General features: G+C 42.9%; 1 protein-coding gene across 1 annotated transcript in view; it reads left to right on the forward strand.

Annotated features, from left to right (window-relative positions):
- Nucleotides 1-17,650, forward strand: part of chrna8 (cholinergic receptor, nicotinic, alpha 8) — a 250,322-nt gene extending 232,672 nt beyond the window's left edge. Inside the window, exon 10 of the mRNA XM_080188480.1 lies at nt 13,557-17,650. Coding sequence (XP_080044606.1) covers nt 13,557-14,078 — 522 coding nt within the window. The 3' untranslated portion in view covers nt 14,079-17,650. The remainder of the gene's footprint in view (nt 1-13,556) is intronic.
- Nucleotides 17,651-22,184: the final 4,534 nt, after the last annotated feature.

The following is a 22,184-nucleotide window of genomic DNA, read 5'->3' on the forward strand; positions in this document are numbered from 1 at the left end:
ACAGCAAAGTGGTCAATTTACAATATCAGACATCTGGTGACTTGTAGCAGACATCTTTTTTGAGCAGTGTCTTGTATTTTTTTAAGAAGTCATCTTTAAACAGTTCAAAAAAATATATAGGTGAGCTTCGTGTTGTGGTGTCACTGTGTAAACTGAGTATGATGCTGACATGGATGATATAGAACTTAAACAGGCCAGCAGAAAATTGGGATGGAAGTTCTAGTGATACTGTGTTGGCACTTGTATTTTAACCTTCCAGCCAAGTAACCATTTAGTAACATTGATGAGCAATATGCACAGAACTGTGTTTATATTCTGAATGACGAGCAAGTCATTTTACTCAGTGAGTATTTCAACTGCAAAGAACTGAAGAATTTATCCACCCAAAAGCTATCAGCTAGGAATACAAACTGAGTTTAGATTGTTAACAGAAGAACAGATTTTTCTGCAGCAATGTGAGGATCATATTGCAGACAGCACACGAGAACAGCAGGTTGAAACACTTGATTTGCATGTTCGGTTAAGGAATCAATGGTATGAAACCACCATCGGTAGGTTTAAAAAATAAGCAGCTCCCAGTCAAAATTATCTCAAAGTTAAAAAAAAATAAGATTAGTGCAGTGCAGTTTTAGATAAAGATTATTGTTATGTTGGATGTGATGTAACAGCATGGATAGGGCACTGTCTAATCAATAGGAAACAGGGGATGGCATGGTGGTTAGCACTGCTGCCTCACAGCACCAGGGACCCGGGTTCAATTCTGGCCTTGGGTCACTATCTGCATGGCTTTCTTTTGGGTGCTCCGGTTTCTTCCCACAGTCCAAAGATGCACGGGTTAGGGTGATTGGCCATGCAAAATTGACCCTTAGAGTCAGGAGGTTAGCAGGGTAAATGTGTGGGGTTGTGGGAATGGGGCCTGGGTAGGATTGTGGTTGGTGTAGACCACAATGACCTCCTTCTGCACTGTAGGGATTCTATGAGTCAGAGAGTCATGTTAAATGGATCGTTTTCAGGTTGAAAAACTAACGAGCAGAGCACCACAGGGATCAGTACTGGGCCCTCAACTATTTATGATCTATATCAATTACTTAGCTGAAGATACCAACTCTGTGATCAAGTTTGCTGATAATACAAAGATATAGTAGCAAACTGTGAGGAGGACACAGGAATTTTATCAGCACATCTGCCCCAGAATCAAGGCGGGCAGGTGGGTGAGGGTCACAGAATGGCATTCTCCGTTAGCCGCACGCGAGATCTTATGAGTCTCAGGTGGGTGATGTGGTAAAATTCTGGTAAATGAGTTTGCAAAGGGTGTTAGATAGTCTAAGTGAGTGGGCACAAATCTAACAGAGGGAGTAGAGTGTGGGGAAATTTGACGTTGTCCCTCTTGGCAAGAAGAGTAGAAAAGCAAAATGTAATTGAAATGGAGAGAAACTGCAAAATGTGGCAGTACAGAGGGACATCAGTCTCCTTCCACATAAATCATGAAAACTTAGCAAGCAAGTGCAGCAAGTAGCCAGGAAGATAAGTGGAATGTTGGCCATTCTTGCAAGAGGGATTGAGTAAAAAAGGATATCTTGCTACATTTGTACATAGTAGTTTTGAAAACAGACCCGGAGCACTGTTATAGTTTTACTCTCCTTACTTAAAAGATAAACTTGTCTTGGAAGCAGCTCAGAGCAGTTTCACCAGATTGATCCCTGGGATGAAGGCTTGCCTTATAAGGAAAGGCTGAGGTATAACCTATATTCATTGGAGATTGGAAGAATGGGAGGTGAACTTATTGAAACGTGTTGAGATTCACAGGGAGCTCGATGGGGGAGACGATGAGAGGGTGTTTCCCCTTGTGAGGGAATCTAGAACTAACGGCTACAACTTCAGAGGTCCCCTATTTAAGAAGGTGGCGAAGAAGAATTTATGCTGTTACAGGGATGTTAGTCAAAGAACAAAAAATATTACAGCACAGGAACAGGCCCTGTAGCCTTCCAAGCCTGCACTGACCATGCTGTCCGACTGAACTAAAACCCTCTACCCTTCCGGGGACCATATCCCTCTATTCCCAACCTATTCATGTATTTGTCAAAATGCCCTTTAAAAGTCACCACCGTAAATGCTTCCACTACCTCCCCAGGCACCCACCACCCTCTATGTAAAAAATATGCCTTGTACATCTCCTTTAAACCTTTCCCTTCGCACCTTAAAGCTGCATCCCCAAGTAATTGACTCTTCCTTCCTGAGAAAAAGCTTCTGACTATCCACTCTGTCCATGCCTCTCATAATCTTGTAGACTTCTATCAGGTCGCCCGCTCAACCTCCTTCATTCCAGTGGGAACAAACGAAGTTTCTCAACCTCTCCTCATAGCTAATGCCCTCCATACCAGGCAACATCCTGGTAAATTTTTTCTGTGCCCTCTCCAAAGTCTCAACGACCTTCTGATAGTGTGGCAACCAGAATTGAATACTATATTCCAGTTCTATAAAGCTGCAACATGATTTGCCAATTTTTAAACTCAGTGCCCTGGCTGATGAAAGCAAGCATGCTGTATGCCTTTGTCACTACCTTCTCCACCTGCATTGCAACTTTCAGTGATCTGTATACCTGTGCACCCAGATCCCTTTGAATATCAATACTCTTAAGGGTTCTGCCATTTACTGTATATTCCTTTTCTGTATTAGACCTTCCAAAATGCATTATCACATATTTGTCTGGATTAAACTCCATCTGTCATCTCTCCGCCCAAGTTTCCAACTGATCTATATCCTACTGTATCCTCTAATGGCCCTCATTGCTATCTGCAATTCCACCAACCTTTGTGTCGCAAACTTTCTAATCAAACCAGTTATATTTTCCTCCAAATCATTTATACATATTTATAAATAGCAAAGGTCCCAGCACTGATCCCTGAGGAATGTCACTTGTCACAACCCTCCATTCAGAAACGCACCATTGCACTGCTACACTCTTGTCTTCTTTGACTGAGCCAGTTTTGTATCCACCTTGCCAGCTCACCACTGATCCCATGCAATTTCACCTTCTGCGCCAGTCTGCCATGAGGGACCTTGTCAAAGGTCTTACTGAAATCCATGTAGACAATATCCACTGCCCTACCCTCATCAATCATCTTTGTTACTTCCTCGAAAAACTCAATCAAGTTAGTGAGACATGGCCTTCTTTTCACAAAACCATGTTGCCTCTCGCTAATGTGTCCACTTATTTCCAAGTGGGAATAAATCCTGTCTCGGAGAATCTCCTCCAATAATTTCCCTACACTGATGTAAGACTCATTGGCCTGTAATTACCTGGATTATTCTTGCTACCCCTTCCTGAACAAAGGAACAACATTGACTATTCTCCAATCCTCTGGAATCTCCCCAAAGTGCTGTGGAGGCTATGATATACAAGGAGTTATGGAGTTACGGAGTGGGGTTTAGGGGGGTTTGGCCAGGGAACAAGAAAGTGGAGTGAAGGCCACAATCAGATCAGCTGTGATTTTATTGAACGATGAAACAGGCTCAAAGGGTCCAGTGGCCTACATCCATTCCCATTTCTTCTGATCTAATGATCATATAATGGTGGCTTGAAGTGTACCAAAAGAAAAGGATCATCATACATCTTACAGGACACTCAGTGGTTATGTCCTTGGACCAGAGTCCAAATCTTTTAGGTAGTTTGTTATTGAATTCAATTTAAAACCTAAGGAAATGGTAGCTGTATAATTGACCACAAAGCCATTGTCACAAAATCCAGTAGGTTCACTGCTACCCTTCAGGGAAAGAAACCTATGGTCATCACTGAGTCTGGCCCATATGTGACTCCAGTCCCACACCAGTGTGGTTGTCTCTTCCCTGTCCTCTGAAGTGGCCAACTATTCGGTGGTATCAAAAATCAGCATAATGGATCACAGTGGTTTAAAAAGACAAATCATGGTAATTCACAAATCTTACAGAACAGTGGCCAATATCTTGGCCCTTCCTGCCTGTGGCAACTCTTTGTAAGAATTACCCAATTAGCCTCACTTTCAATTTTGTCTTTATAGCCCTCCATTTTTTTTCCTTTACAGATAAGCCTACAATTTCCATTTGAAAGTTATTACTGAAGTTGCTTTCACTACTTTCTTGGACAGTGCAATCTAGATCATAAAAACATAAGAAATAGGAGCAGGAATAGGTCATCTTGCCCTTCGAGCCTGCCCCGCCATTCAATAAGATCATGGCTGATCTGTCGTGGCTCAGTTCCACATTCCTGCCCTCTACCCATAACCCTTAATCCCCTCGCTTATCAAAAACCCATCAACCCGCATCTTAAAAATATTTAGCGAGGCAGCCCCCATAACAACTCCTCTCTCCCAATTCTTTTGTCAGTTTTCTTAAATCTGTGACTTCTGGTCACCAACATTCCTTTCATAGAATCATAAAATCCCTACAGTGTATAAGGAGCCCATCGGGTCCCACTGACAACAATCCCACCCAGGCAGGCCCTATTTTTGTAACCCCACATAATCACCCTGACAGTAAGGAGCAATCCCACCCAGACCTCTTCCCCATATCCCTAAGTATTTACCCTGCTAATCTTCCTAACCTACTCATCTTGGGACATTAAGGGGCAATTTAGCATGGTCAATCCACTGAACCTGCATATCTTTGAACTGTGGGAGGAAACCGGAGCAAACCCACATAGACACGGGGAGAATGTGCAAACTCCACACAGATAGTGACCTGAGGCTGGAATCGAACCTGGGTCCGTGGTGCTATGAGGCAGCGGTGCTAACCACTGTGCTGCCCCTATTTCAATGGAAATAGATTCTTCCTGTTTACTTCCTCAAAACCAACTTGATTTTGAGCATCTCTTAATCTTTCCCCCCTTAACCTTTTCTGCTCCAGGGCGATTAATCTTCTGACATGTGTGTTGAACGGAGGAAATTTGAGCAGTTTATTTGGCACAAGTAGACCCTTACACCCCAATAATTTCTAACACATCTGCGTCTGAGCAGTCCATTGTAATAAATGGGTTGCATGGAGAACCAGCATGGGGTGTTCAAAGGATTTAATTTGTTTCAGGGACGTGTTTCTTTCCTTTTTTTCATGAAAGGGTTTTTAATTTGACACTCTGGATTTATTGCTCTTTGTGAAATTGGAGCCAATTGGCATATCTTGTACTCAGTGGAATCATCTGACACTTTCAAACTTGAGAACCAATTTACCATACCTAGTGGACATTGAGATAATTTAAAAACCTTGTTGTAATTTTTGTTACCAATGCCATTAAAGGAGCATATGTCGAATTTATTGCACATATGGTTAGTGAATAAGATCTACAGTCATGTAGAACTGATGGTTATTACGTTTCAGTTAAAACTGTGAGAGCAAGGAGTTTAAATTCACATTTTACGACATCTGCCATCTTCTGATCGCTTTTACGGGCAATTACTTGAAGGTTGCACACAACGCAGCCAGAGTTTTGATACCCGGGGCAGGATTTTGGGATTTGGATCTGGACCCTGACATCTCGACCAAATGTGGGTCCTGACTGGACGTTGTGTGGGAACAGTCACTCGGTAGTGATTTCCCCTGAATTGTTCAAATAATTGTCAAGAAGCCAATTAAAGGAAGTGGGCAAGCTCTTGACGCTAGGAGGCCAACAAAAATCTGCCCAGCTAGGAAGGAGCTGCAGTCTGCTTTAGCAAATTGAAGCGACCTTGTAAATTAATAACATGGCCACAGCTACCAGGGCACTATAGTAGAGGGAGGACCCATCCACAGAACAGCCAATAAAAATTTGGACCTAAAAGTCTACTGATGACCATGAAACCATTATTGTTGTTTAAAAAACCCATCTTGTTCACAGATATCTTTTAAGGAATGGAATCTGCCATCCGATATGTGGCCAACATATGACTTCAGACTCAAAGAGAGATGGCTGAATCTTAAATACCCTCTAAAATGGCCTAGAAAGGCATTGAGTTCAAGGACAAACTAGTAAGGGTGGGAATGGTGGAGGCTCCCAGAGAATCAAGATTGGAAGACCCAAAATGGCTTCCAGGCCTGCGGGATTTCCCCACCCCCACTGGTGACGTAATGGAGTTCCCACTTTGAGATGATGGGAACCCGATGGTAATACATTTAAACATAATTAGCGAGCCTCCACACTGTAACATCCCCCCAGATAGAAAGGCCATACCGCACCACTACACCCTACCTCCCTACAATGCCTGCACCCACAGCCCCCACATCTCCCCCAGGTGGCATGGTGTCATGTCGGCTTGGTTTAGAACAGGTTTAAAAAAACAGGGAACTGATGCACAGGTACATACAGCCACCAGGGGGGAGAGGACCATGTCTGGCAATACCTGGCACTGCCAGGTGGCACTGCCAAAGGAAAGTTCAATTGGATAGGACGCTCCCTATCCATGGGGTGTGGCTGATCCTTGTCCTTGGGGGTGGGGTGGAATTCCATCAGTTGTGGGGGTGGGTGGGTGTTTTGGGGAGTTTTGTGGTGTTGGTGTGTCCATGAGAGTGGAGGGAGGGGGTATTCCTCTTATCGATTTTTATTGATTTGCCCCATTGGAGCACCCAATGTGTCAAGGGTTGAGATTGCTGGTGGGACGGGCCCGTCCTGCCAACATGACATCATAGGAACCGCACCCTTGATTTCTTTAGTCTGAATGTTTATTTTAAAAAAGGCTCGGCGGGGTTGGGGGAGGGGGTGTCGGGTGGAGGAAGAGGTGGTTGGTGAGGGGTGGGAGCCGGCAGTACAGTCATCTGGCTACATTTCACTTTCGCTGCCGAAGTTGACGCTTCGACAAAATAATTGAGAAAAGTTGACCCAGCATGTATTGGACATAATTCACTGACCTCGAGAAGGTGGTGGCAAGCTGCCACATTGAACTGCCGCAGTCCATGTGATGTAGGTACATCCACCATGCTGTTAGGAAGGAAGATCTGAGATTTTGATCCAGTGACAGAGAAGGAAAAGCCATGTAGTTCCCAGTCAGGATGGTGAGTGACTTGGAGGGCAATTTGCAGATGTTGATGTTTCCATGCATCTGCTACCCACGTCCTCCTTTTATTCTGCAATATATTGTCATGAAAACAGGACAAATAAATTGGATTTGTTGATTGCATCAAGTGATTTTATGAAGTAATATGTCAGAGCACCAAAAGCATTCACATTTTAATAATATCAGTTTAAATGAAAAAAGCACCCTATTGATTCCATGACTGGCAGATACACTTAGGGTGAAATGAAGGGTAGAATTTTCCCAATCTGCCTACCACAGGAATCATAGCGGGAAGGACACAGACCATGCAAAGGTCGGTTAACCTCGGGTGGGATTTTCTGGCACTAGAGTGAGCATGGCTGGAACATCCCGCCCAAAATGTATAATTGAACTGTGTAACGTGGTTTATGCACATCACAACAGATTAACTAATTAACATAAGCATTCAGAGAATATCAGTTTTTCAATAATATAAAATAAAGCAAAATATTGCAGGGCCTGGAAATCTGAAATGAAAACAAGACAATGCTGGGAAAATGCATCAGGTCTGGCAGCATCTGTGGAGAAAGAAACAGAGTTAATGTTTCGAGTCTTTTTGACTTTTCTTCAAAGCTGAAGAGAGAGAGATGTGGTGGATTTTATCCTATTTAAGAGGGTTATACTTACTAGTATAAAGTCCATCACATTTCCACTTTATGAATCTGAAGATAGTTTGTTTCCAATATTTCTTCATTACCACAGCGAACAGAGTCTTTTCAAGCCATTTAATACAGTGGGATGTTAATAGGAATGGATGGCAAGTGCAGAAGATGCAGAAGAAGTGAGGAGAAAAATGGCATGTAACTCCATATAAATACCTTGGAGACTATTATATTTAACTAAGTCTGCACATGTATAATGTAACTTGACCTATTTTTTAGTAGAACAAATTAATGTGCTCCAAAGTATTTGCCCATTAGATATCAAATTGTTCAGTCAGTTGTGGAATCTTCAGGGATTGAAATAATTTGAGATAAAGAGCTGCATTTGGTGGGGCCATTGGGATTCTTGCCTGCTGGCCAGTTCCTTGGGGAAGGTGTGATGGGAATCAAGTGCCCTTCAAGTACTTGCGTCAGACCACCACTGTGATTGAGGACCTTGATAGTGGACGTCATTAAGGAGGAAATTGCGAGGCATCTTGAAGGGAATTGCTTGATAGAGCAGACGCAGCACGGTTTCATTAAAGGGAAGTCGTGTCTGACAAATTTACTGGAGTTCTATGAGGATGTGTCTAGGGCAGTGGATAGAGGAGAGCCAGTGGATGTGGTCTTTCTGGATTTTCAGAAGGCGTTTGACAAAGTACCTCACAAGAGGTTATTGCAGAAGGCCGAGGGACATGGATTTGGGGGTAGGGTGTTAGCGTGGATAGAGGATTGGTTGTCAAATAGGAGGCAGAGAGTGGGGGTCAACGGGTGCTATTCGGATTGGCGGATGGTGACTAGTGGAGTGCCCCAGGGGTCGGTGCTGGGGCCTCAGCTTTTTACCATTTATATAGATGATCTGGAGGAGGGAACCAAGTGTAGGGTGTCGAAATTTGCTGATGACACCAAGATTGGGGGAACGGCAAATTATGCGGAGGGTGTGGAGAGTCTGCCGAAGGATCTAGATAGGCTGGGCGAATGGGCCAGGAAATGGCAAATGGAATTTAATGTTGGCAAGTGTGAGGTGGTCCACTTTGGTAGGAATAATGGTAGGAAGGACCATTACTTACGTGGCGAAAAACTGCAGCAGGCGACAGTGCAGAGGGACCTCAGGGTCCTTGTGCATGAGTCGCAAAAACCCAGCTTGCAGGTGCAGCAGGTGGTCAGGAAGGCGAATGGGATGCTGGCCTTCATAGCGAGGGGGATTGAATATAAAAGTAGGGAGGTCTTGCTGCGGCTGTATAGGGCATTGGTGAGGCCGCAGCTGGAGTACTGTGTGCAGTTTTGGGCGCCGCACCTGCGTAAAGATATTTCGGCCTTGGAGGGAGTGCAGAGGAGGTTTACTACGCTGATACCAGAGTTGAGGGGGTTGAGCTATGAGGAGAGGCTGAATAAACTAGGCTTGTACTCGTTAGAGTTTAGAAGAATGAGGGGAGATCTCATTGAGACGTATAAGATGATGAATGGGATGGATAGGATAGAGGTGGAGAGACTCTTCCCGCTCAAAAAAGACAGTAGGACTGGGGGGCACAGCCTCAAGATAAAGGGGGGGTGGTTTAGAACGGAGTTGAGGAGGAACTTCTTCACTCAAAGGGTGGTGAATCTCTGGAATTCTCTGCCCGTTGAAGTGGTGGAGGCTGCCTCGCTAAATATTTTTAAGACGCGGGTTGATGGGTTTTTGATGAGAGAGGGGATTAAGGGTTATGGGGAGAGGGCGGGAAAGTGGAACTGAGCCACGACAAATCAGCCATGATCTTATTGAATGGCGGGGCAGGCTCGAAGGGCTAGATGGCCTACTCCTGCTCCTATTTCTTATGTTCTTATGTTCTTATGATGTCTCACCAACAAATAGTTGCCAACTAGTCTTCACCACCAGCACTGTTAAGATCAATGGCTGCCAGTGGCAATGGATCCATGAGGGGCCCAGGAATGTTGTGGGACCCCTAACCAAAGATATCCGATAGTGGGATGGGGGATAGCGGAGTAGAGGTCATGGGTGGGGGAGGGTTCAGGGCTCAAAGGCAAAGTCAGGTGGATAGTTTTCAGCAGCACCCCACCTTTCTGGTCTCCTTAAGCTCAGTCAGGTGAGTCACTTGATGAAGAAGCAATGGTCCGAAAGCTTGTGATACCCAAATAAACTTACTGGACATTAACCTGATGTAATGAGACTTCTTACTGTGCCCACCTTAGTCCAATGCCGGCATCTCCACATCATGACTCCCGGAGTTAAACAGGGGAAGTTTTGATGCAGGACCTCTCTAATGATTAAAGGGCCCAGCCGACATGGGCAGTTGGCTCACTGCAGGCTTGACTGACGAACCTAAATTGATTGTCAGCATAATATTTAGCATATAGAGGTTCCTTTTCCCATACTGGGAGCTATATATTATAATACAAAAGGCCTTGCCCTACGGAGACAGAAAGAACATATACACACATTGTTCCTTCCACAGGGCAATGTCTTAATCAATCAGAGCCAAGCTGCTTGGTCTAAATTTCAAACAATGCTTTGCAGTTAACTGCCAGTCACCATCAATTGCTGCATTCTTCATGGCAACAACCCTACCAATCAAAATCCACTTCCTAACCAATCCAGCAGCCTCTTCTTATAGAATACAAAGTTGTTCTTTTCCTTGAAATTGGTGTTCTTGTGATTGTGCTGATGAGTGCAAGTCAAAAAGCTTCAAAGAAATGACATTTTCAGCAATACTCAAGTTATGTGCTACCAAACGGCTATTTATATACTCGAAAAGCACTTCAATACCATCGGCGCACATCAAGTCACAGATAAAAGTTAATGGATCTTTACTCCTGCAGTTTACGATGTTATCTGAATGCTCTCAAATATCCAGTTTCCTTTACGTCTAATCAAACTTAACAAAGTTTATGCTTGGAGCTTGGTGCCTTTTGGACAGTTACACTTATAGGTGACACGAGCAGCTGTCCAGATGCTCAGAACATTCACCTGCTGAGCCCAGGGATTTGGACCTTACTGGTATTGGTTATATGCATAGCTTAGACATAACTTATCTGAAGTGATATATGGAGTACCCGGAGAGAGTGAAAAACAGCCAGTATACTTTAAGATGGAGTTCACAATCTCTATTTATACAATGTTGCATGACTGATCTACAGGCTACTATGGAGACTACTGAGGTCTCGAAGCAGAGATCTTAATCAAGGCTTGGTTCCAATCATTGTACTTGCTTTAGGACTATTGGGATTTTGAGGTTCAATGGGCAGCAATCCATCTTTGTTTGGATTCACTATGTTGGAGAACCAAATGTTGAAGGACTTTAGCAAGCCCAAATTGTTATGATGTAAACTGGGGATGTGTACATGGTCAGAATTTGAGGAGCCTAGCAATTTCATGGAATCATAGAATCATTACAGTGCAGAAGGAGACCATTCAGCCCATCAACCTGCACTGACAACAATCCCACCTAGGCTCTATCCCTACATATTTACCCACTAATCCCTCTAACCTGCACATCCCATGACACTAAGGGACAATTTAGCATGACCAATCAACCTAACCTGCACATCTTTGGACTGTGGGAGGAAACTGGAGCATCCGGAGGAAACCTACGCAAACAAGGAGAGAATATGCAAACTCCACACAGACAGTTACCCAAGCTGAGATCGAACCCAGGTCCCTGAAGCTATGAAGCATCAATGCTAACCACATTGCTACCATGCCACCCACATCTTTACCCAGCTAATCTCCCTGGCATTAAGGGACAATTTAACATGGCAATCAATGTAACCTGCACATCTTTGGAGTGTGGGAGGAAACTGGGGCATCTGGAGAAGGTCACGTGCAAACTCCACACAGACAGTGACCCAAGAACGGAATTGAGCCCGGGTCCCTCGCACTGTGAGGCAGCATTGCTAACCACTGTTGTCACCATGCCACTGTCGGAGGACCACAGAGTTGGAAGAGATTGCAAAGATCAGGAGGGGCGAGGACATGATGGGACTAAAAACAATAGTGAACATCTTAAATTTGTGGCTTTGCCACACCGGGAGCCCATGTAGGTCAGCAAGAACAGAGCTCCTACTTACGCAAGGATATTTTAGCCTTGGAGGGAGTGCAGAGGAGGTTTACTAGGTTGATGCCAGAGTTGAGTGGGTTGAGCTATGAGGAGAGGCTGAATAAATTAGGCTTGTACTCGTTAGAGTTTAGAAGAATGAGGGGAGATCTCATTGAGACATATAAGATGATGAATGGGATGGATAGGATAGAGGAGGAGAGACTCTTCCCGCTCAGAAAGGACAGGAGGACTAGGGGGCACAGCCTCAAGATAAAGGGGGGGCGGTTTAGAACGGAGTTGAGGAGGAACTTCTTCACTCAAAGGGTGGTGAATCTCTGGAATTCTCTGCCTGTTGAAGTGGTGGAGGCTACCTCGCTAAATATTTTTAAGACACGGGTTGATGAGTTGTTGATAAGAGAGGGGATTAAGGGTTATGGGGAGAGGGCGGGAATGTGGAACTGAGCCACGACAGATCAGCCATGATCTTATTGAATGGCGGGGCAGGCTCGAAGGGCTAGATGGCCTACTCCTGCTCCTATTTCTTATGTTCTTATGTTCTTATATATTTTTAAAAATAATGTATTCTTTTGGCAAAGCCATTCATCTGTCACCTGTATCTGCAAACTAAATAGATTGAGAATGACTATCTCTGGAAGGCACAGGTCAATATTCCATCTTGACTTTAGCGGTCTATTTCCTAATCTCAAGGTTACAGATGCACGAACTGCCACTAAATCTTGAAGCTTTGTGACTCTCAGCACATCTGCCAATTAAAGTATTGTAGAAATTACAAACAATCTCAGCTGGTTATATTAATGGACTAATAAAGGATTTTGATCTAATTAAAGGAGTGTTACCTCTCTCATGGGATTGCATTCACATCCTAATGTTGATCTTTTGGCAACAACTTCAATGGGAATAATAGTAATCAAGAGAGATGTAAATTAGGGGAGTGATTCAATGTCACCTCTTTTACATTCTCACTGAGTCAGATCTACCTCACTGTGTCTAAGAAAGAATAAAGAGACAAAAAAAAGTTATTTCCTGAAAAAAAGGGTGTTAACTTGGTTAAGTTCAGTTGATGTTGTGCAGTTTAGTAAGTATGCAATCTCATTTAATGGAACAAATGTCAGCACTCAGACGATTCTTGGCAGAAGCCCAGGGGAATTCTAAATCATTGGTGGAATTTTATCACCTACCACGGGAATCGGAATGGGCGAGGGACGGACCATGGAAAGGTCCGTTGGCATCAGGCGGGATTTTGTGGTTTTGGGACAAACTAGGCCATAAAATCCCACCCATTATTTATACCTTGACAAACACCACTAAACCAGTTTGCAGTGCACAAATTGGATGTTATGTCCCCTGGCTTACAACAGTGACTGCACTCCGGATGTACTTAATTGACCGCAAAGTGCTTTTGGATATGCATTGAGTGGCTTGGTACACTGCTGCTTCACAGCTCCAGAGAGCCAGGTTCAATTCCAGGCTTGGGTGACTGTGTGGAGTTTGCACGTTCTCCCTGTGTCTCCGTGGGTTTTCCTCCGGATTCTCTGCTTTCCTCTCACACTCCAAAGATGTGCGAGTTAGTCTGATTGACCATGCTAAATTTCCCCTTAGTGTCCCAAAATGTGGCCTAGCCATGATAAATTTGTGGGATTACAGGGACAGGACAGGAGGAAGAGGGCCTGCGTAAGATGCTCTGCCAGGGTCAGTGCAGATGGGTTGAATGTGTTCTCCTGGACTGTAAGGATTCTATGATTCCATATCCTGTGGTCTTATTAAGGTGCCACGTAAATGCAAAATCTTTCTTTTTAAGCCTGTGTCTTCTGGCCTTTTGGCAGGTGCGAGTGGTATTGTTGAACTGGTGCGCCTGGTTTCTGAGGATGAAGAAACCTGGAGAAGGGAAGAGCAGTATGCCCTACAGGTACAACCAACAACAGCAACAGTGCATCAGCAGCATGGAAATGAGCGGACTGCCCGGACAGCGGTCCAGCAACGGCAACATGGTCTACTTTGGCTATCATACAATGGAGAACCCCTGCTGCCCCCCCAGCAGCGACTCGGGTGTGATGTGCGGCCGGATCACGTGCTCGCCTTCCGAGGACAATGGCAGCGCTCAGAGCACCCCGCTGGTCGGAAGCTCCCCGGAGATGACAAAGATTCTGGAGGAGCTCCAGTTCATCGCCAGGCGCTTCCGGGACCAGGATGAGGGCGAGGCCATCTGCAGCGAATGGAAGTTTGCCGCCGCAGTGGTCGACAGACTGTGCTTGGTGGCATTTACAGTCTTTTCTATCATTTGTACATTTGCCATTTTAATGTCAGCCCCTAATTTCATAGAAGCAGTTTCGAAAGATTTTGCCTGAGGTTTGACTTGAGTCAGTAAGATGTATTTATTTCCCAACAAACATTCAGAGACCAGCCAATATGACAATTGATGAAGTGCTCAGATAAATGCACCATTACTGAATAAAGGACGTTAGGGAAGATCATTTCATAAAAATCCCAACACACATTACCATCATTCTTATCACAGAGGTTTTAAAAAATATAATTGTCATTCGTTTCACATTTCTATTTCAAGCAGGCGCATTTGTCGCAAAAGCAATTGCTTTCTCTAATAGTGCATTTTAATCATTTTCAGATCTACCTGTGCACGTTAACACATGTGACAATAATAAATCAAATCAATCTTAGAATCCCCACCACGCAGAAGAAGGCCATTCAGCCCATTGAGTCTCCACCGATCACAATTCCAGCCAGGCTCTATCTCCATAACCCCACACATCTATCCTAGCTAGTTCCCCTGGTGCTAAGGGACAATTTATCATGGCCAACCAACCTAACCCACACACCTATGGACTGTGGGAGGAAACCGGAGCACCCAGAGGAAACCCATGTGGACACGGGGAGAAAGTGCAGACTCCACATAGCCAGTGACCGGAAGCCAGAATTGAACTTGGTTTCCTGGTGCTGTGGGTCAGCAGTGCTAACCACTGCACCACCATTCTGTCCCCATAATATCATGATCTGTCAATTTAATGGCTTACTAATTTGCAGCAGCCAGTCCATGTCTAGTCCTCATGATAACTTAAGTGATAACAAGAACTTACCAATGCAATTTGGAAATGGAATTCACTCTTTTCTGAAAAAGAGAGATATCACTTTCTAATATTATTGTCTTTAATCAATGGATATATTCTGCTGTTGGTGCAAATTGATCAGTGCATGATTAGTTAATCATTAAAAAAAGCTAAAACATGTCCTTTATTTATTAAAGAAGGATCTCGCGGACTGCATCATTTAGGATCTAGAAATGGAGGAAGAACAATTACATTGTGATACTAGGCAATGGCTAAATCCCAGTTTGAAAAGATGCATCCAGATAGATACATTTTCAAAACAGTAACTTGCGCCCAAATTACCTTTCCTTTGTCAATGTTTGGTCATGCAAAGTTAGTGTAATATTATGTTTAAGTGTATTGATATGTAAGGAATTGTTTGACTGGAGGTAGGTTCTTCATGCAAAGGATCTGCAATTTGTACATGTTGCTATTATGATTATTGGGGAGACCAATATAGTTGATAAGACCAACTATCATTAGTGGGATGTAGTATTTAAGATATGGCTCACCAAAACAATCTTCCGTGGAGCAAAACAGTTTATTAAAGCGGAAGGATGAACTACATTTTGTAGTTTGTGAAGGGAGGCTTGTCAAAGTATGCATTAAACATGACAGCGTGCATTGGACTATATAATGGATGTGATTTCCATAGATCCAAGATATATAGCTATCTATATTTTAGTGGGAGATGTTAAAAATTACACCCCATTTGTAGGTTAGTGTAAAGATCACTTCTCACTATGAGAGAAGTTCTCCCAAGAGACTTGACCAATATTGATCCCTCAAACAACATCACTGAAACAGGTTACCTGGTTATTATCTCATTGCTATTTGAGGGACCTTACTGTTTAATTTAGCTGCTGCATTTCCAAAATTACAATGACGACACTTTAGAAATACTTCATCAACCGTAATGCATGATAAGACATTCTGAGGCTATGAATACATCCATATAAATTCACATTCTTTATTTCTCTTTGGCAACTATCATTATATTGCATATACAGCATGGATTCTTGCCATTTGGCCCAACTATTTTGTGGTGGCATTTAAGCTCTATGCCAGTTACCTCCCACTTCATCTGACTCAATATACATATCCATGCATTCCTTTCTCTCACATGGATTTATCTAGCTTTCCCCCCAAAGGCATTTCTTCTATTCACCTCAATTATTCCATGTAGTAGTACATTTCATTCTCATGGCAAAATGTTGTGTTTGTTCTTCCATGGGATGTGGGCATCAATGCATTTGTTGCCCACCCTCACTGCCTTGCAACTGTAGGCCATTGCAGAGGCCATTTCAGACTCAGCAACATTGCTATAGGTCTGGAGTCATATGGAGGTTAAAGGACATCAGTGAACCAGATCGATTTTTATGCTAGTCAATATTAGCAGTCACAGTCACCGTTACTGAAACAAGTGTTATATTCTAGATTTACTGAATGAAATTAAATTCCACCATGGTGGGATTTGAACCCATGTCTCCAGAGCATCACTGTGGGCCACTGGATGCCAGTAATACTGCCATGACACCATCTCCCCAGAGATCATACCATTTGAACAAATATGAATCTGAATTCAGCTCGGATTCTATTTTCCCATGGCAATTCCTGCCAAAGACAAGGAAAAGAGCTATTACTCAAAACAGAAGGTGCAAATTTGCTAAAAACAAATAATGTAGATCAATGTGCAACAGATGGGATGAGAAACAGCTGTAGGAGGCTATAAATTTATAAATAAACATTTCCAGCTCTTTTACAGTTTCTTTTAGCTAACATATGCTAGGTCCAGCAAGAAATCTTCCAGTCCTATTTATTAGTAACGTACACTGTGCGGAAGCTAGTTTGTGCTGCTGTGACACACGCAAATGAAATGTATTTCCGGAACTACGAATGCTTTGTTGAAATTCACAGTTTGATTTTGATGTTTTCATTAAAGATGTCAGTAAATGAAGTGAATAATACTTGCACATGGTCATGAATACAGGCAACTGGCCATTTTGAAGGTTGATTAATACTTCATGTTAATGGTGCTGATCAGACATGTTTGTTATCACTCCAATAATTAGACACGAGTGTTCTGGGACTCCTGTCAAAAACCATGCTGTTACTGTTAGAATAAGCTTCTCTGGTAATGTGTATTTTATTTCATCCGTTCTCTGAATGAGACAGCAAATGGGGGAACCCTAGGTGTTCATTCATTTAATGGTCAGTGTTGCATTTAAGATTTAGCCACCTGGTAGCTGCTGGAATTGTGTTATCTGTTACCTTTATTTGTCAGTTCTCTCTCAGTCTTTATCATGTCTAGGTATAGACCTGGGCCCCATATAAATAGTCTGATCCTTTTGTGACACCACATTAAATGCTAATTTCCTGTATGATGTTGCTCAACTCCAAATGGACTGCTAAATTTTTTTTGTTGTTTAGATTTCTGTTCGGTGTGCTGGGAGTTTCATGTATTTGGCAATCATTCTGTCCACTTCTCCCAATTAATGTAAATGTGTATGGATGTCATACAAGGCTTTAGTTAATTACAGAGCTGACTGAGAATATGTGCTTTGTCAATGTCAATTGGTTTTGCTCTTTCTATGTAACTCGCTTTGTTCTAAAAATATTTGTTTATGTGATTTGATGATATTATAAACAATAGTCTCAGGTAGTTGTGAAATAAAACTGCTGCTTTGCATAGTGACTAGCTAGTAATTTCTTACATTTGATGAGTGCCTCAGCTGTTTGTAAGCAGGAACTAAAAGTGATAGTGAATTTTGTTTGTATTTCGTATATCATCATGTCAATGTTTGATTAAAATTTACAGAAGTAACACCTATAACAGCTTGATTTCTTGTATAAATAATGTGGTTTCACTGGTTTATCACGTGTGTTATATATCTCACAACAAGGCAGAGGTGATGAAATAGTTCAACATCTACAAAAGGTTTATTTAGACTACTTTAGTAGCTCAAAATCACAGGGTTTCTACAAACAGCTCAGGTTACTCAAGTTTTTCACTGGAAGAATTTGTTTACTTCAGCTCTCAGAGACTACACCCAGGCATAATCAATCAAGCACAGTGAGCATTGATTGCTTAACAGTCTAACATAATCAAACACAGATCAATTGAACCATTGAACATGACAAAGTTAAGAAATAGGATCCTTTTTAATTTTTTTCCACTCTTGGAATCAGTGAGCATTTGTAAATAATAATTTAAGATCCAAAGAATATCTCATTAGATATGTACAATAACTTCCAGGACTTGCTGGAATTCCAGGAATCACTGATTGACCTCCCTGTAGGACTCATAGAACACAAGCTCCATCTAGTGATTGGCAATGACAATACCACGTGGCGCTCGCATACTAAGCCCTTTATAAAGCAAACTCCTGAGTGGGTCCATTATTGTCTTGACCTGTTTGTGTTCACCACAGGCTGGAATTATTATAGTATGAATACATGACTACAGGCTGCAAGAATCCTTCCAATGATAAATTGATTGGTTAGCATATATAGACCATGATTAAAATCTTTCCATTCCATTTTTATGAGGCAGTGATTGTTTATTACACGAATGAAGCATGCAATGCAAACAGATAGAAAGTACTCTTGATAGAGTAAACTGTCAGACGATGAGTCATCATGTTCATCCAGGAATCTGCCCAGGTCACTCAACCCCCTGAAGGAAATCACTTGAGCAAAGGGGAATAAGCATGAGTGTATTTCCAAAATGTGGGAAGAATGTTGCGGTGGGAGAAGAAGGTACTTGTGAACATAGTGGTCATGGAGGTGGGCCCATGAGAGACATGGTCATTTCAAGGAGCTCCAATGGGTCATTTGGGCTGAACTCTTGTCAAAGCCAAGTTCTGCTATTGGGCTTGAGGTACTATGTAAATATGATTATTTTGTTTTCTTGGTAACCTGGAGATACAAGATTCAAACTATTTCTTGGTATCATTTATATTGATTGACACTTCAACACATAAAGCTCCAAACCAGGGCACATCATTTCAAAATTGAGCAATTTCTTCAGAACACTCAGTTTTCTGATTCTGCCCAAAGCACTGATTAGAAGGCACACTGTATTGACTTTGACAGGTAAATTAGGACAGATAGATTCTCAATGTTCTTGAATGTGCTATCCCCAAAGTGTTGTGCATAAAGAAGAGTTGAAAGTCTAGGACTGAATGATGACCCACATCCGTGGAAAGAGGTGGGGTCGTGGCAAGGCCACTGGGTTAACACTCCAAAGGTCCAAACTAATGTTCTGGGGACTCAGATTCAGATCTCACCATGACAGCTTGTGATGGAGTCTGAAATCAATTCAAAAACCTGGAACATAAAGCTAGTCTGAGTAACAGTGACCTGAAACTACTATTGTTCAAAAACCACCCTGATTCCTTTGATGCCTAGCAAATTACTCAGATCAAGGGCAATTGGGGATGGGCAATAAATGCTGGCCTTGCCAGTGACACCTACATCCCATAAAAAGAATTAAAACAAACATGCATTCTGTATTCTGTGCCAAAGCAGTTCTCAAGTGCAAATACTGTAAGAGCTGCCCCAAAGCATCTTACAAAGTTTGAATATGCAATTTGATTTTAATCTTATTTCCTAAAAGAAATTTTAGACAGAAATTGTCACATCACTGCTCTTTTAGTTCCATTACTGCGGCAAATGACAATTCACTTCCTAAAAGTGCTCTTTGTAATGATAAGTTGTTGAGTCTGGCAATTGTTTTGTCTTATCCCAGCGAAGAAACCTTTCTTTGGGAGGAGCAGATAAATATCAAATACAGAAAGAGTTCAGGAGTGCAGTACAAAAGCCCAGTAAAAGAAATGAAAATCAGAAGTAACTGGCAATCTGTGTTGCCTAATAATCCGAATATCACTAAATAAAGAAAACCACTTGATCAAACCCTACTCATGCTTTCATCCCTGAAGTGATTTGGAGTTTTCTTTTCCCCACTTATTCATGGGATGTGGGCATTACTGGCAAGACCAGCAATCTTTATCTATCCCTCATTGCCCTTGAGAGCAAACAAGAGTCGCCTGAATTGCTTAGGTCTGGAGTCACATGTAGGTCAGACTGGGTATGGATGGCAGATTTCTTTCCCAGGATGAATGAGCCGCTGTTCACTCTATCTGTACCCTTCACAATCTTATACACCTCTATTAGATCTCCCCTCATTCTCTGTCTTTCTAAGGAGAACAGCCCCAATTTTCCCAATCTCTCCTCATAGCTAAGTCCTTCTTTACCAGGCAGCATTTGGTAAACCTCCTCTGCACTCTCTCCAGTGTCTCCACGTCCTTCTGGTAATATGGCGACCAGAACTGGACGCAGTACTCCAAATGCGGTCTAACCAACGTCCTATACAACTGCAACATTAGACGCCAGCTTTTATACTCTATACCCTTTCCTATAAAGGCAAGCATACCATAAGCCTTCAATTGATACTAAGTTCATGGGTACCATGACTGAGACCTGCTTCCTTGTCCTTGAGGAATATCTTTGCTTTGTTATGCACCAGGAATGAAGTAACAATTTTATTTTTGATTTTATGAAATGGATCAATATTTGTTTCATCCTAATAGAATTTTAAAAAGTTTATGTTGTAACTGATTTCTCAGTTTAGTCTCCAGCAAAATTAGTCTTGTCTTACTGTTCATGGGCATTACTGGTTAATAGAAATACAGTACAGGGGAGTTCCATTAAACACCACTTTTATGAACTACATACAACTTCACGGAAAGAAAGAGCTGGGCGCTTAGGAATCTTTTGGAAATCATCATATTCATACATTTTTCTGAATGGAGGTCAGTCACCAGCGGAGTGCCTCAAGGATCTGTTCTGGGACCCTTGTTGTTTGTCATTTTCATAAATGACCTGGATGAGGAAGTGGAGGGATGGGTAAGTAAGTTCGCTGATGACACGAAGGTCGGTGGTGTTGTGGATGATCTGGAAGGATGGCAAAAGTTGCAGCAGGACATAGATAGGATGCAGGACTGGGCGGAGAAGTGGCAGATGGACTTCAACGCGGATAAATGTGTTGTCGTCCATTTTGGCAGAACCAACGGGATGAACGAGTACACTATTAAGGGCAGAAGTCTGAGTAGTGTTGAGGAGCAGAAGGATCTTGGGGTCCGGGTCCACAGGACTCTTAAATCGGCCTCGCAGGTGGAGGAGGTGGTCAAGAAGGCGTATGGTGTACTGGCCTTCATTAATCGAGGGATTGAGTTTAGGAGTCGGGAGGTAATGCTGGAACTTTATAAGACCCTTGTCAGGCCTCATTTGGAGTATTGTGCGCAGTTCTGGTCGCCTCACTATAGGAAAGATGTAGAAGCTATTGAAAGGGTGCAGAGGAGATTTACAAGGATGTTGCCTGGACTGGGAGGCATGCCTTATGAAGTTAGGTTGAGGGAGCTGGGACTCTTTTCCCTGGAGAGACGAAGGTTGAGAGGCGACCTGATAGAAGTTTACAAAATGTTGAGAGGAATAGATAGGGTGGACTCTCAGAGGCTATTTCCCCGGTTTGAAATGGTCGCTACGAGAGGACACAGATTTAAGGTGCGGGGAGGGAGGTTCAGAAGTGATGTTAGGGGTAAGTTTTTCACTCAGAGGGTGGCGAGTGAATGGAATCGGCTGCCGTCAGTGGTGGTGGAGGCGAACTCGCTGGGGTCTTTTAAAAGACTTCTGGATGAGTATATGGGGTTTAATGAGATTGAGGGTTATAGATAGGTCTGTAGGTTGGTAGGTGATGTGGTCGGCGCAACTTGTGGGCCGAAGGGCCTGTTTGTGCTGTAGTGTTCTATGTTCTATGTTCTATGTACATATCAAATATTAGAATCTTATAGTTATGGATCTTTCCAATGCTGATTGTTCACAGGTCAGAGTCACAGGCTGTTCTAGTGCTATATTAACACAAAGTTATAGAACCATAGAATCCCTACAGTGCAGAAGGAGTCCACTCATCTCACTGAGTCTACGCAAACTCTCCAATAAAGTAGCTTACCCAGGCCCTCTCCCCATCCTATCCCCATAACCCTACATGGTTACCATGGTTGATTCACCGAACCTACAAATTCCTGGATACAGAGGGTCAATTTAGTATGGTCAATCCACCTAATCTGCACACCTTTGGGTTGTGGAAGAAAACTGAGGCACTTGAAGGAAACCCACGCAGTCACGGGGAGAATGAACAAAACTCCACACAGACAGTCACCCAAGGCCAGAATTGAACCTGGATCCCTAGCGCTGTGAAGCAGCAGTGCTAACCACTGTACCACCCCACCTGCAGTCAGAATGTATCTTGCATAGGATGAACACCAGCATGCAAAACATACTTTTATTTTT

This window comes from Carcharhinus amblyrhynchos, chromosome 5 (genome assembly GCF_965287045.1).
Source record: "Carcharhinus amblyrhynchos chromosome 5, sCarAmb.v2.hapA, whole genome shotgun sequence".
Taxonomy (NCBI): Eukaryota; Metazoa; Chordata; class Chondrichthyes; order Carcharhiniformes; family Carcharhinidae; genus Carcharhinus; species Carcharhinus amblyrhynchos.